The 13449-nt window shown below is 48.0% G+C and overlaps 2 protein-coding genes across 2 annotated transcripts; one reads left to right on the forward strand and one right to left on the reverse strand.

The window, feature by feature from the left end:
* Positions 1-293: 293 nt before the first annotated feature.
* Positions 294-4232, reverse strand: buc (bucky ball). Its single transcript, XM_053412651.1, has 7 exons — positions 3916-4232; positions 3651-3803; positions 2116-3561; positions 1933-2034; positions 1127-1213; positions 978-1045; positions 294-539 (listed from the first exon to the last, which is right to left on the reverse strand). Exons 1-6 carry the CDS (start codon positions 3920-3922, stop codon positions 1014-1016), a joined length of 1827 nt encoding a protein of 608 aa, XP_053268626.1. The 5' UTR covers positions 3923-4232; the 3' UTR covers positions 294-539; positions 978-1013.
* Positions 4233-6900: 2668 nt separating this feature from the next.
* Positions 6901-13333, forward strand: kbtbd2 (kelch repeat and BTB (POZ) domain containing 2). Its single transcript, XM_053412996.1, has 3 exons — positions 6901-7391; positions 10196-10361; positions 10618-13333. Exons 1-3 carry the CDS (start codon positions 7219-7221, stop codon positions 12175-12177), a joined length of 1899 nt encoding a protein of 632 aa, XP_053268971.1. The 5' UTR covers positions 6901-7218; the 3' UTR covers positions 12178-13333.
* Positions 13334-13449: the final 116 nt, after the last annotated feature.

Raw genomic sequence — 13449 nt, forward strand, 5'->3', positions numbered from 1 at the left:
AGTAGATCAACTGATCAATGGTTATTTTTAACTGCTCCAATATCTATGATTCAAATAATCATATTGATAATTAGAATATATGCTGTAGTGCTGTCTGATAAGTATTAGATATTCACTGTGTCTAACCTAAGGAGAATTAATATAAATATATATATTTATACACTTTATCCAGATACAGAGTGAAAAACTAAACCAGCTTCTTCAGGTTGTCGAGCTGTTTTAACAGACACACACATTAACCTGGACATTTGAACAGTGACACATGATTTCACAAAATAACTCAAACACAAAACTTAAATAATAATCCTTTATTGGACTGGCCCCAAACAGTGGCAACACCATCATCATTCTCAGCCCGTTTGCCTGGTCGTGAAATCCATTAATCATGAATAGTGAAAGGCAGTGTCTCTGCAGAAACTTTATACTTATATATATTTTTTTAATTTTTATATCCAACAAAAAGAGGCTTCCTGTGCAGTGCATTTCACCTGGTGCTCTAAGTCATTACATTACTGGAACATTTACACCTTCAGGGGGACCTGGGGAGAGAAAAGTGAAGTTACAACTGGTTTCCATCAAGTGTTGCAGATTTGTGTCGAGAGAAATTATCATAAACTGTAAATAAAAGATGGACGACGTGTCAACTTCCTCCCACAATCCAGAGGTGAAGCCAAAATATCACGAACACGACGTCACCTGGAGTCTGAGTGGCAGCGATTGGAGGACGGATCAATACATGTCTTACCAATCACAAGTAATTTTTACAAAGACTCTAAAATACACAATCATCTAATACCTACATTTGATGTGTATTTTTACTTTTTGGTTTAAGCCCCATCCACCAACATGGAGGAGGCAGAGTTAACAACCAATAGGATTGAGACGCTTCGGCTTCACTGTACAGGAGTCGTCACGTCGTCCATCTTTACTTTCTATAGAAACAACAGGCCTCTGCAGAAACAACGAGTTTCACCTACAGTTCAACACGTTGATCAAAAGTCGGTCGTGGGACGTTAACATCTCGGTTCTCCTCTCATGGACGAGCCTGCGTAAAGAAACGTAAACTTTACATTCAGATCAGATGTGTGAACTGAGTCTAAGAAGAAGCAGTGAAACATCAGGTCACCTCTCTCCCAGTGTAACGGAGGCGGCTCGTCGTCGTTGTCCTCGTCTCTCGGCCGCTGGTACATCACTTTCCTCTGAGAACTCATCTCTGTCAAAGAAAAGTGAATCAAACCCTCAACTGGAAGAAACCACCCCCCCCACTGGAACCAGTCAGAGCTGAGAGACTTAATCTAAATCAAGACGTCAGCAAACCATCGTGATTAAATACTCTGAAGGTTTCTAGAAATGAAATCAAAACAGATTATAAATGTTATTCTCAAAGTTTCACTCTTGAAAATTAAAGGAACTAAAACGTTCAGGTTTGTAATTACACCCTTTGCCAGTAGATGGTGCTGCAGCCCCCTTAGGACCTTCTTCCATCGGGGGACATCATTTGTGTTTATCTGTTATTTAGCAGGATTACGGAAAAACTGCGTGACGCATTCCCACTAAACTTGGTGGACGGATGTGATGCGAGTCAACACAGAACCAGTTAAATTTTGGTGTGAATCCGAATCAGGGGGCGGATCCAGGATTCTTTGACATAGCGAATTAGAAAGTTTATCAATTTTTTGCTTGATTTTTCTGAGAAAGACTCGAGGATCTTAATTAAAATCAGACATATTTAGGGGACTTTTATTTAGGAGTGTGTGAAATTCAATGCTACTTGTTGGGCCTCTACATACTCAATGTGCATGTAGATCTACAGACTATAATTGTCTCTGCACACATGTTCAGATGTAGCTTCTGCTGGCTGGTTTAAGTAAACACATACTGGGTCCACACTGTAAGAAAGAACCTCCATGCATCTCATTGTGATTGTTTAACCTTGTCGTGGCGGAGCGGCTCCTTGTCTCCTCCTGGGAATCAGCTCTCCGTCCGCCCACCTGCTTTTCTCGGCACTGGTCAGATCTTCTCTGCAGACTCGCTCTGTAGAAGAATCCACACGTTTCACACACCTGAGCTAAAGATGATTGTTGATTTAAAGATGTGAAAAGCAGAGACCCTCACCCTCACATGTTCTGAACTGCAGCTCACTGCCAGTCACAGCTCCGAGTTCCCCCCCAGCTGCTTCCTGCTCACAGAGGCCGTGACCTCCCTCCTGGTCGAATGGATGCGAGGCGTCTTTGTACTGGTTTCTTTTATACCAGGGTTTTGCTGCCTGTCTCGGTGGGACAGCCTGAGGCTTCCTGGGTGCAGAATGCTTCCTCACCACCACCCTGACCGGCTGCTCACACCCTCTCACATACCTGCCTTCCTCCTCAGAGTCCCCGGCCTCGTCTCTGTACACTGTGGAGCTGTGGCCTTTGTTCCGACCTGCCCCCTTGGCCAGGTTTCTCCCACAGCAGGCGCACATGAACCTCTTGGAACCCGGCAGCCACACTTCTTCTACTTCCTCAGCAGCTTGAGGCGACGCACCCACGACCTCTGCCAGCCTGCGGCCCGTGTACACGTGTTTGGGGAAAAGCTCCACGTCGTCCAGATCTGTGGAGAACATCTCATCCCTGGAGGACAGCTCGTCCAGAGACGGACTGAGGACGCTCATCCGCTCGTGCGTGCTCTGCATGGTGAGGTAGTTGTAGAAGTAGGGGGCTGCAGGGGAGGAGAGGCGGCCGGCTCCGGCAGCTCCAGGCGTCAACAGGCTCTCAAAGGGCAACTTGAGGATCTGGTAGCTTGCATCTGATTTGGCTTCCTCCCGAGACGCTGCCTGACGTTCTGACTTGGAGGTGGTGTCGCTGCTCTTAGGTTCCTTGAGGACAGGCTGACTGGAGAAGGAAGGTGCTAGTGAAGACTTCAGGAGCTCTTCAACCTCACATCTGGGAACGCTTGCATCGGTCACAAAGACATCTGACTGGATATCTGTGACCTCTTCGCTCTCCAGAGGGGGGAAGTGTTGATCCTCCACCAGCTGCTCGAGCTCGGGGCAGTCTTCATGAACAGAGGAGCTGTCGAGGGGCAGCTCTTCCTCCATGGCTCCTGACCAGCATTCCTGAGGGCTCAGGGCGTCCAGGCTCCTGTGGCTGGACTCCGCATCATACACGGCTGTTGTGGAGTCACTGAAGGCCACGGCAGGAGAGTCATCCGGCCCTGGAGGCAGGACGTGACCCTGACCTTCACTCTTCTTCTCTTCCCCTGGAGAAAACATGCCCGAGGATTGGGAGGCGACACCAGAGTCAAGTTCTCTCTCGGCGCCCTGCAGCTCGTTGGCTCTGATTTTATCCAGGCACTCGATCAGCTTGTTTATAGCCTCACTGGGATCCGTCTGGGCCTCTGAACACGCCATTTCTCGATGCCCGTGAGGTTGTGAGTAAGGCTGCTGGCTCCAGGGGGGAGCGTGGAACCGAGGCTCAAACATCCGCCTGTTGTCAACCGGATACATGGGAGCCTGTGGGTAAACGTAGCTGGGGTACTGCATGTACTGGAAGGGGGGCATGCAGGGACGGTTGTAATTAAAACCTACAGGAATAATAAAATCATAAATGTGAGATTTCAGGAAATCAACATGCATGGCTGCTGCATCAAGTGGAGTTCAAAGAGCTTGATACCTCCAGGCAAACCATAGTGACCATAAGGGTTGTTCAGCTGCCAGTGCTGGTAGACGTAATAAGGTTGAGATGGAGGCTGCACGTAGAAAAAAGGTCTTGGGGGGTGAGTTCTCTGTTGTCCATTCCCAAATGTGTGTGGCTGTTTGTTTCCATCTAAAGAAAGCAGCAGGGGCAGTATCATAATCAACACAAGATGTGAAAACGCTCGACTCGTCACCATATTAAATTGAATTTGGAAAAATGAACATGATTAGAAAATCTTTACCCTCCATTTCACGTTCCTGCTCAACCTTCTGGAATAAAACTCTTCTGAGACAACAGCTCCAGGAAATCAAGTTTTTTTTACAGCCGGTTTTCCTTTAAACAAAGAGAAGAAGAGAAGCTTCTGGTCGAAGTGAAGCTCGACTCACAGGAGCTGCAACATGTGAGATAATCAGTGGAACAGGAAACAGCTGCTGCTTCAGTCTGATGAGGATCAAATGTTCTGAGACAGAAACTCTCTGATTATAAACTCTCACATAGGAAATATCATTCCACGGTCCATGAGACAATAGAGATGAATAAATGTATGTTTAAATAGATTTAAACTTAATAAAAATTCATAATTCTGAGAATATCAAGTCAGCAAATTGTCTTATTTTTGTAGAAATTACAGCCATGTTTCATTAGGAAGCTCATCTTCTATGGTAAAATACAATTTCATTCTTTCTTTTAAAAAACATGGAGGTTTAATTAATGACTTTTCTTATCTTGTCTTATCTAATTTTCACTTAACTTAAATCTTATCTAATCTTATTTTAGCATATCTTGTTTTAACATGTCTTATCTTATTTTATCTTGTTTAAACTTAACTTTAATCGTATCTCATCTTATCTCATTTTAACTTGTTTTATCTTAATTTATCTTAATCTGACTCAGTTTATCTCAGCTCTTTTTAACGTATCCTATTTGAACTCTACTTTAATATTATCTTATCTCATTTCAATTTATCTTAAATTAACTTTAATCCTAATTTACCTCATGTTATTTCATTTTCACTCTTGTGTTGTTGCAGTCCTGTAGTGCGTCCGTCTGTCCAGCAGAGGTCAGTGTGGCTGCAATGCCTGCGCATGCGCAGTATCCTAACATGGCCGCTGTGGTGATGCGCAGATCCTCTCCGCTGCTCGTCGCGTCCTCTCGCCTCCTTCGTGTCTGATTTCTGCCGCAGCCGCTCACTCGACTCCCGGAGCTGACGACCGGAGCCGCAGCGACGCTTCAGCGTGTGAACAGCCCCCAGGGTCCCCGTCGCCCGCCGCCGGGACGCCCGCAGGTTCCCCCCGCCGAACTCCTCAGGTAGCTAGCCTCCGATCGCGTAGCCCCGCTAGCTTAGCGCTGCGTGCTAGCAGCAGTGGCCGCTCTCCGCTGCGCTGTCTGGGCGGTTTCCTGCGGGTTTTCTGCGTCAAGTCTGGAACAAGTTCACGAAGGAGCGGGTCGCGGTGGATGCTAGTGTCTCTCACGAACACCAGCGGGAGATGCTAACACGCTAGCCGACCCCGGAACTGTGCAGTGGAGGGAAGCTAACTGTTAGCTAGCTTGCCGTTGGCTACTTAGCGATATAACGTGACACATCGAAGCTAGCTGGTCACATGTTTTTTATATTTAAAAACTAAACTGGGGACACTGGGGAGCGGGTGTTTGGATGTGCACCCCCACAGGACGCAACCAGCCGGGTTAGCGGTTAGCTAACCAGTGCATGCTAACCAGCTAGCCAACCCCTGGGTTTGTTTTGGACACGGTGGTTGACGGGCTAACGGTAGCTAGCTAGCATCGGGCTACTTCCAGAAATGTCGAAACAACCTTTTTTTTATTAATTTATCGCGTTTGCTCCCAGAAAGAGCAGCGACGTCACGTGTGTTTTCGGGATTAGAGAAGCGTGAACACGAACATGCGTTGAGCAGGAAGCTAATGTTGTTCACATGACTTCAGGTTGTGTCTCCATCCTGCTCGTGTTGTTGACCTGCGTCCATCATGTCCAGGGGACAGACAACCCGTTGACAGGTCGTCCATCAGAGACACCAACACGTCCTGCTGCTGCCTCCAGTCAGAACGTCTCCACTCGTGCTGTGGGAATCTGTCAGTATTAGCTCGGTGTGTAGCAGCGATGCTAAGTGAAGGTAGCCGGGGTTCACTGGGTGTGTTCCCTGCAGCTGTGCCTCGGTGTGGTCACACAGCTCCGGGATGTGCGACCCTGGATTCAACACGTTTTCCTTTTGATCTGATGAAGACATTTTCAAACACGTAGTAGCCTCAGAGCTTTATCTTCATGTCTGCTAGGGGCTGGAGCCAGTGATGGTGAAAGTGGCTTTGTGAGATGGGTACCTGCCATCAGGCATCCAGGGTGTGAGCTGTGGAGCTTATGATGTTTTAGTGTAATATTAATATCTGAAATACCTGCTTTTGTTGTGTCTCATTGTCTATTGTTACGTTCATGAGCCACACAAGCCTGAAGGACCCATGTGCTGGACATTATTTTACTTAACTATTAACGAACAATACAAAGATTATACAAATCTATCTTCAGATTGATTGATTGATGGATAGATACAGCTCTTTATTAATCCCCTGGGAAACAGCAGTGCTGCAGCAGCCACTTCAGATAATTCACAAATTATATACAGTTTATTTATAAAATGGTTCAACTGTGTTGTTTAAAATGTGCTGAATATAATATATACAACATATAAAGATCTGAGCCTTGTTTTCCTCCAAGCATCTTAAATCTAAAATGATTCGACCGGGATATGTTTAGCTGTGAGATGAGTTTGGGACATTTTGATGTTAATAACAAAACATAAACTGCATAGTTGTGGTAACGTGAAGTTGATTATGTGTTTAAATATATTAACAATCAAACCCTTTCCCTCTGTTATTCGAGTTCTGTCTGGTTTCGTAGATGTCAGTAGTCTGGTTGATTTCGCCCACTTCCTCTCAGACGCCCTTTTAGCAACTGTCTGGCTGTCAGTGCTGCTTCTGGAAGCTTTTGATGAAGAGGGAGGGAGTGACCTGCATGAGGAGGCAGGTTTATCAAACTGCAGATATTTATCCGAGTGACGTTCTTTAAATGGAAGATAAAGGACGAGCTCATAGATTTAGTTATACTTTTTGTTCTCGTCTTCTAATTTCTCATTTTGTGTTTCTCCTGTGTTTTCCAGACGAGCCCTGATGTAACGGTGTTGTGACAGGCATCCCCTCCCCCCCCCCCCCCCTCTACCTCTGGTCCCTGGTGCCTCACTGCATGACCTCAGACAACAGACGTACCTACGAGGGGAAACTGCCTCATCCTCCGGACGCCTGACGCTCGGTGGCCACGACCTCAAACCCGTCTCATCTTTCAACTCATCCTCCGCAGAAGGAGCAGCAGACATCTTTCCACACAGGATTTGAACGGCTCCACTCGGGCCAGTGGAGGAGCCGCTCTCCCTCTTCAATCTTTAAGAATAGATATCTTTTTTTCTCCTGGTTGTTTTGTGTCCGGTTCTGCCGGCCGCGTGACTTTTCAAAACTGGGGCGCGATTCATGGGATGCAACCATGTCGGATCTCAGTGAGCGCAGGCCGGTCAACACGGACTACGCTGTCTCCCTGCTGGAGCAGCTCAAGTTCTTTTATGAACAGAAATTACTGACTGATGTTGTGCTGCTGGTGGAGGACACGGAGTTCCCGTGTCACAAGATGGTCCTGGCCACATGTAGCTCCTATTTCAGGTGAGTGCGCCACGTCGTTATCGGCCTCCTGCTCATGGTGTATGTGTGGGGGGGGGGGAGCTGTTTGTAACGTCCTCGGGCTGATTGTCATCGCGCTTTGTGTGCGTTTGTCTTCTACAGTTTCAATAAATAATGCATCACACAGGTTTTTGTGCTTAAGGACAACAATCCCCCCCCCCCCCCCCCTCAGTTAGGGTGATGGGGGGGATGAGTTGCAGGTCGTTGTCATTATGCAGCGCAGTTATTTAGTCTTTAAGTGCTCAGCTCCTACAGTTACAATGAATAATGCACTATATTGTTGAGCAAGTGTTACCCACACTATACATGCAGGGGGGGGAAACAAGGCTTGATGCGCCCCATGTCCTCTCTCTCTCCCTCTGACCTGCACTCACTTTACACTTTAACAATAATAACAACACTAATCACTAAGTTATTAGCACACAAACAGTACTGGAAGTTAACTTTGTGTGTGTCTGATTCGCTCGAGAGTTTGAAACATTTAAACACACAAAGTACAACATTTAGCTCTCAGTCCACCTGCCACACACATGATGAGACTTGACACACACATCCAGGACTTCAGGGTTCAAGTGACCGGAACGATTCTGAGTCATGATCCGACATCATCGAGTTAATATGAAACAAATGGGATCGTTTTTGTTTGAAGAGCGACTGAGACACAGGAGAGGAATTCCTGCTGCAGATCACGATGACTCTGTTTTAACTTCATTGTTGCAGAAGAAGTTTCGCCCAGTTTTCTATCCATGAACATGAATATGACCTCAGGAGGTTTTCATAAGGATCAGTTCAATGTGTGTGTGATTAGAAAACAGCAGCGGAGCCGAGTGTCTTGTTGACCGGCGCTGCGTCATGCGCCTGATGCAGGGCCGCTGCCAGAGGGGGCCACCTGGATACAGTAAAGGCTGTAATCAGTTTATCACCACACAAGCCGTAGTGCATTGATGTGAAATACTCAAAATAATGACTTCCCTATTGAATTTATGTATTCATCTAGAGGAAACACTGTATATCTGTACATGGAACATACGCAGTGCTCTCTAACCCGTGCTGCAGCAGACGGATCCCTCACGGCCCCCGGGGGCCTCATCTGTACGCACAGCGTTGCATAATAAAGTGTGTGCCCTGCAGTGAATGTGACAGAGCAGCAGCCTCGGCTCTGGGAAGAGTCCATCTGTACGTGACAGGGGCTCATGCAGCATTTGGACACGCTATCTACCTCCCTGTCTGTCTCGCCCCCTGCTCCCCCCCCCCCGTCCTCCCGCCCTGCACTCACAAGCATTCCAAGAAAAGGTCCCGACAACTCGATGCCTCCCTCACACCCACCTCTTCCCAAAGTTCCCCGCTGTTTCCCACGCACTCGTTATCTGGTGTGAACATGCAAAGCATTTCCCCTCGAGGGTGAGGAGGTGTTGCCGGGCTTCCTCTGAACTGCTCCTCCTTCCGTCTGCCGGTCTGCTGCGCCTCCTTCACCCTCCGCCTCCTCCACAGAGACGGGGGGGGGGACGGCGGGAGCCTGGAGGGAGCTCCTGTTCGAGGGGGAAAGTCTGGTCACGTAGGAGAGATGGAGGGAAAAGGGGAAGTAAGAGAGGAAGGGGGGGGGGTGTAGGGCAGGGGTATGCCTGCAGGGTTGCGTAATCCAGCCGGGCAGGTTTAGTCCCTGCTGTGATCAACAGCCCCCCCCCCCCAAAAAAAAAACCTTCTCAGGGGGACAGAAGCGTTTTTCAGACAAAATATCACGAAAGGCTGCAGCCGACATTATTGATCAATCCTTTTATTGTATTTAATAATCTTTTAATAAATGTCACTGTCTATAGAAAGTCAGAATCTTGAACAGGAGCTGAACTGGTTTGTTTTGCTTCAATGAAAACACGTCCGATCCAAATCGTTTCAGCCTCACAAGACGACAGAGACTGAAGTGACACAAACACACACTGAGCTCGCACATGACAACATTTACATGAACAGCATCACATTCTTTTTAATATGATGTTTACACAATTCTTACATTCTCAAACATCACTGCAGCTGAATGTGTTTGTAACTGGGAGTCGGAGCTGAGTCAGAGCTCCCAGTCTGTGCACAGTCATCCCAGGTGTCGAGTCTGTCGAGCTCCACATCTCATTCAGACTCGGTCAGTCAGGAAATCAGAAGTCACATCTGCTGCGAATTAACTAGAACAAAATCTGAGAGAATCAAATGTTCCAGTTTGTACAGAAGCTAAATAATCTCATTGATGATGACGAGCAGCTTGTGGCTCATTCGCTCTCAATATATTTATAATGTTTAAGTCTAATTCAGAGTTTTAAAGAGGAATAATTTACAGAAAATGTATTGTTGGTTGTTTCAATACATTTCTTCAGCTAAAATACCCTGAATTCTCTCAACCATGAATTTCTTAGATCAGATGGTAAACTAAATATTTTTGTTGTCAACTCGGAATTTGGATCGAAAGTTACAACAGATCGTCCAGCTCAGGCTAACAGGTTGTTCTGTGTCCGAGGGGTTTCTCCTGTAGTCAGAATGAAGAGTTTACTGGAAATATTTGTAGATATGATGGAAAAGGTTTTATGAATCTGAAGTATCTGCTCTCATGTGCTGCTTAGTCGTGATTATGATGGTTTAGAAAGTAGAAGTAGTTCCCATGGGTTTTTATTTGTGTAAGAATTGTGTGTGTCTCTAACAATCTGACCTCATGACTGAACCGTGTCAGAGCAGGTGAGAGAAGCAACTTCTCTCTTATTCTCCACTGACGACCCTCCTCTGTCTTCGCCCCCCCCACACAGGGCGATGTTCATGAGCGGCCTCAGCGAGAGCAAGCAGACCCACGTCCACCTGAGGAACGTGGACCCGGCCACCTTACAGATCATCATCACCTACGCCTACACGGGGAACCTGGCCATCAGCGACAGCACCGTGGAGCCGCTGTACGAGACCGCCTGCTTCCTACAGGTCGGTGCACAGGAAGTCAACAACATACATGAACACATTCACTTCATTTAAATACCTATTCTTATTTAGGGAGTCCCTATAAATACCATTATCATAGTGAGGGTCTTAATTATTATGTTAGTTCAGCAGCATTCATTTATCTGACTGACTCCTGAAGATGTGTTAATTAATAACACATGTTTTACTGTGACACGTTGTTTTTACATCTGAATACAAAGAGATGATTCAGCTTTTCTCTGACTCCTCTCTCCTTCAGGTGGAGGACGTCTTGCTGCAATGCAGAGACTATCTGGTGAAGAAGATAAACGCTGAGAACTGCGTCCGCATGCTGAGCATCGGCGACCTGTTCAGCTGCACTGAACTCAAGCAGTGCGCCAAACGCATGGTGGAGCACAAGTTCCCCATGGTGTACCGACAGGAGGCCTTCCTGCAGCTGTCCCACGAGCTGCTGATCGACGTCCTGAGCAGCGACAACCTCAACGTGGAGAAGGAGGAGACGGTGCGCGAGGCGGCCATGCTGTGGCTGGAGTACAACATGGAGACCCGCTCGCAGCACCTGTCCTCCGTGCTCAGTCAGATCCGCATCGACGCCCTGTCCGAGGTGACGCAGCGCGCCTGGTTCCAGGGCCTGCCCCCCAACGACAAGTCCGTGGTGGTGCAGGGCCTCTACAAGTCCATGCCCAAGTTCTTCAAGCCCCGGTTAGGCATGACCAAGGAGGAGATGCTGATCTTCATGGAGGCCTTGTCTGAAACGCAGGTGGAGGGCTACGTGATGTCGGGGTCCCTGCCCACCACGGTGGTGTGTTACAGTCCGCAGGCGGAGAAAGTGTACAAGCTCAACAACCCCCCCGGGGACCTGCAGAAGGTGGGGACCCTCGTGACCCCGGACAACGATGTGTTCATCGCCGGAGGTCAGATCCCGCTCAAAAACTCAATCACCAACCACGGCAAGAGCGGCAAGTTACAGGCCGTGTTCCGCTCGGTCGACAGCTTCTACTGGTTCGATGCCCAGCAGAACGCCTGGGTGCCCAAAACGCCCATGCTGTGTGCCCGCATCAAGCCCTCGCTGGTCTACTGCGAGGGCTACATCTATGCAATCGGGGGGGATAACGTCGGGGGGGAGTTGAACAAGCGCACGGTGGAGCGCTACGACTGCGAGAAGGACGAGTGGAGCATGATGAGCCCGCTGCCCTTCGCCTGGAACTGGAGCACCTCGGTGGTGGCTCACGACTGCATCTACGTGATGACCCACGACCTGATGTACTGCTACTTCCCCCGGGCCGACACCTGGGTGGAGATGGCCATGCGCAAGACCAGCCGCTGCTTCGCCTCCGCCGCCGCCTTCGGTGACCTCATCTTCTACATCGGCGGCCTCCACGTGGTCAGCAACTCGGGCGTCCGCCTGCCGACGAGCACCATCGACGGCTCCTCCGTGACCGTGGAGATCTACGACGTCAACAAGAACGAGTGGCGCCTCGCCGCCAACATCCCCGCCAAGCGCTACTCGGACCCGTGCGTGCGGGCGGTGGTGCTTCTCAACTCGCTGTGCATCTTCATGCGTGAGACTCACATGAACGAGCGCGCCAAGTACGCCATCTACCAGTACGACGTGGAGCTGGACAGCTGGTACCTGCGGCAGCCGGTGTCCGAGCGCGTCCTCTGGGACCTGGGGAAGGACTTCCGCTGCGCCGTGGGGAAGCTGTACCCCTCCTGCCTGGAGGAGTCCCCCTGGAAACCCCCCACCTACCTCTTCTCCCCCGACGGGGCGGAGGAGTTCGAGGTGGACGGGGAGCTGGTGACTCTCCCTCACGTATAGCTCTTAACCCTCTCCTCCTCCCCCCCCCCGCCTCGCTGACCAGGAAGCTGTCACGCTGAGGGATGAACACGAAGGGGGGGGGGGGGCTGTGAGTTCTCTGAGACACGGAAAGGCTTCACCGGCCTCGTGGACGTTTCTCTGGAGGCGTCGGAGGCTTTGAACGACGGAGCCCGACGCAACCAGCTCGGAGCGAAAGAAGAAGAAGAAGATTCCCCCGAAAGAAACGAGAGATCTGAAAATCTCTTTTCTTATTTTGTCATTTGTGACATCTGTTCGATATTATTACAAGCCTGTCATACTGTTTCTACAATGTGATGATCTAAATGTCAACTGATTTTTGTGAGGAGGATGATGATGATGCACTTAACTGGTAAAAAAAAGAAAACTCTCTCGGAATGACAATGGCAACTGTACCAAAATCTCCCAGTCCCTCCCCCCCCCGCTCTCCAACCGTAGGCTTCCCTCTCTCCTCCTCCTCCTCTCCTCCTCTTCCTCTTCTCGCACCACTGATAAAGTGAAACTCTGCAAAACATCTGTATTCAAATGATCCAACTCACACCTGCTGTCGTCTTAAAGGTTCGGCTCTGAAAAGTTAGTGTTTCACTTCCTGGTGGAAGTTCAGCTCTGATTCACTGAAGTGAGAATTAATCCACTTTCAACATCTCATTGACTTTAATGGAGAAAGTTTGCTCTGTTTTATGATGTGGACGTTAGAATGTTCTGATGATTCTGAGCTGAGCTGCGTCTGTCAACGTTCTTCTTCTGATGAATTAATAAAATGGCAGAACAGTGTAAAGTCGTTGCAGCCTGAAATTTAAACCTTTTTAGGTCAGTCAGGCAATTTACAATGCGGAGTATTTTAAAAATCGAATTATAGATTAATATTGAAATTTGCTGTTGCCTCAGAAATTTGAAAAAATATTTCCATCATATGTTCTCAGAGCTCTGAAGAGACGTCTCCAGAACTGTAACAGACATTTCAGACGCTGGAGAATATAATAAACTATAATAACAATGTCTTTACATCAGATACTGTTTTTATAACGGGTTAAATTATAAGTCACATTTGAATCAAATCACGACCTAGTAAAAAAGGTAAATGAAGTAAATAATATATTTATTATTCTGCAGATGGTTTCTTGCATGAATAATCGATTTCATTTCATTCATTTTCTCAATTTAAACGTCTGTTGTTTCCAAACTGCACCAAAGAGCAAGAGACAAACTTTTCAGAGCCGTCTTTTAAAACCTGCAGCTTCACAAAGTTACATC

Source organism: Pleuronectes platessa, chromosome 20, assembly GCF_947347685.1.
Source record: "Pleuronectes platessa chromosome 20, fPlePla1.1, whole genome shotgun sequence".
NCBI lineage: Eukaryota > Metazoa > Chordata > Actinopteri > Pleuronectiformes > Pleuronectidae > Pleuronectes > Pleuronectes platessa.

Excerpts from the sequence above, each read along its gene's own strand:
- buc (XM_053412651.1), bottom strand. Across the intron at positions 3,562-3,650 it reads TCACTATGGTTTGCCTGGAG|GTTTTAATTACAACCGTCCC; the intron begins GTATCAAGCTCT and ends TTATTCCTGTAG. Across the intron at positions 1,046-1,126 it reads TCCGTTACACTGGGAGAGAG|GCTCGTCCATGAGAGGAGAA; the intron begins GTGACCTGATGT and ends TTCTTTACGCAG.
- kbtbd2 (XM_053412996.1), top strand. The coding sequence starts at position 7,219 with ATGTCGGATCTCAGTGAGCGCAGGCCGGTCAACACGGACTACGCTGTC. Across the intron at positions 7,392-10,195 it reads ACATGTAGCTCCTATTTCAG|GGCGATGTTCATGAGCGGCC; the intron begins GTGAGTGCGCCA and ends CCCCCCACACAG. Across the intron at positions 10,362-10,617 it reads AGACCGCCTGCTTCCTACAG|GTGGAGGACGTCTTGCTGCA; the intron begins GTCGGTGCACAG and ends TCTCTCCTTCAG.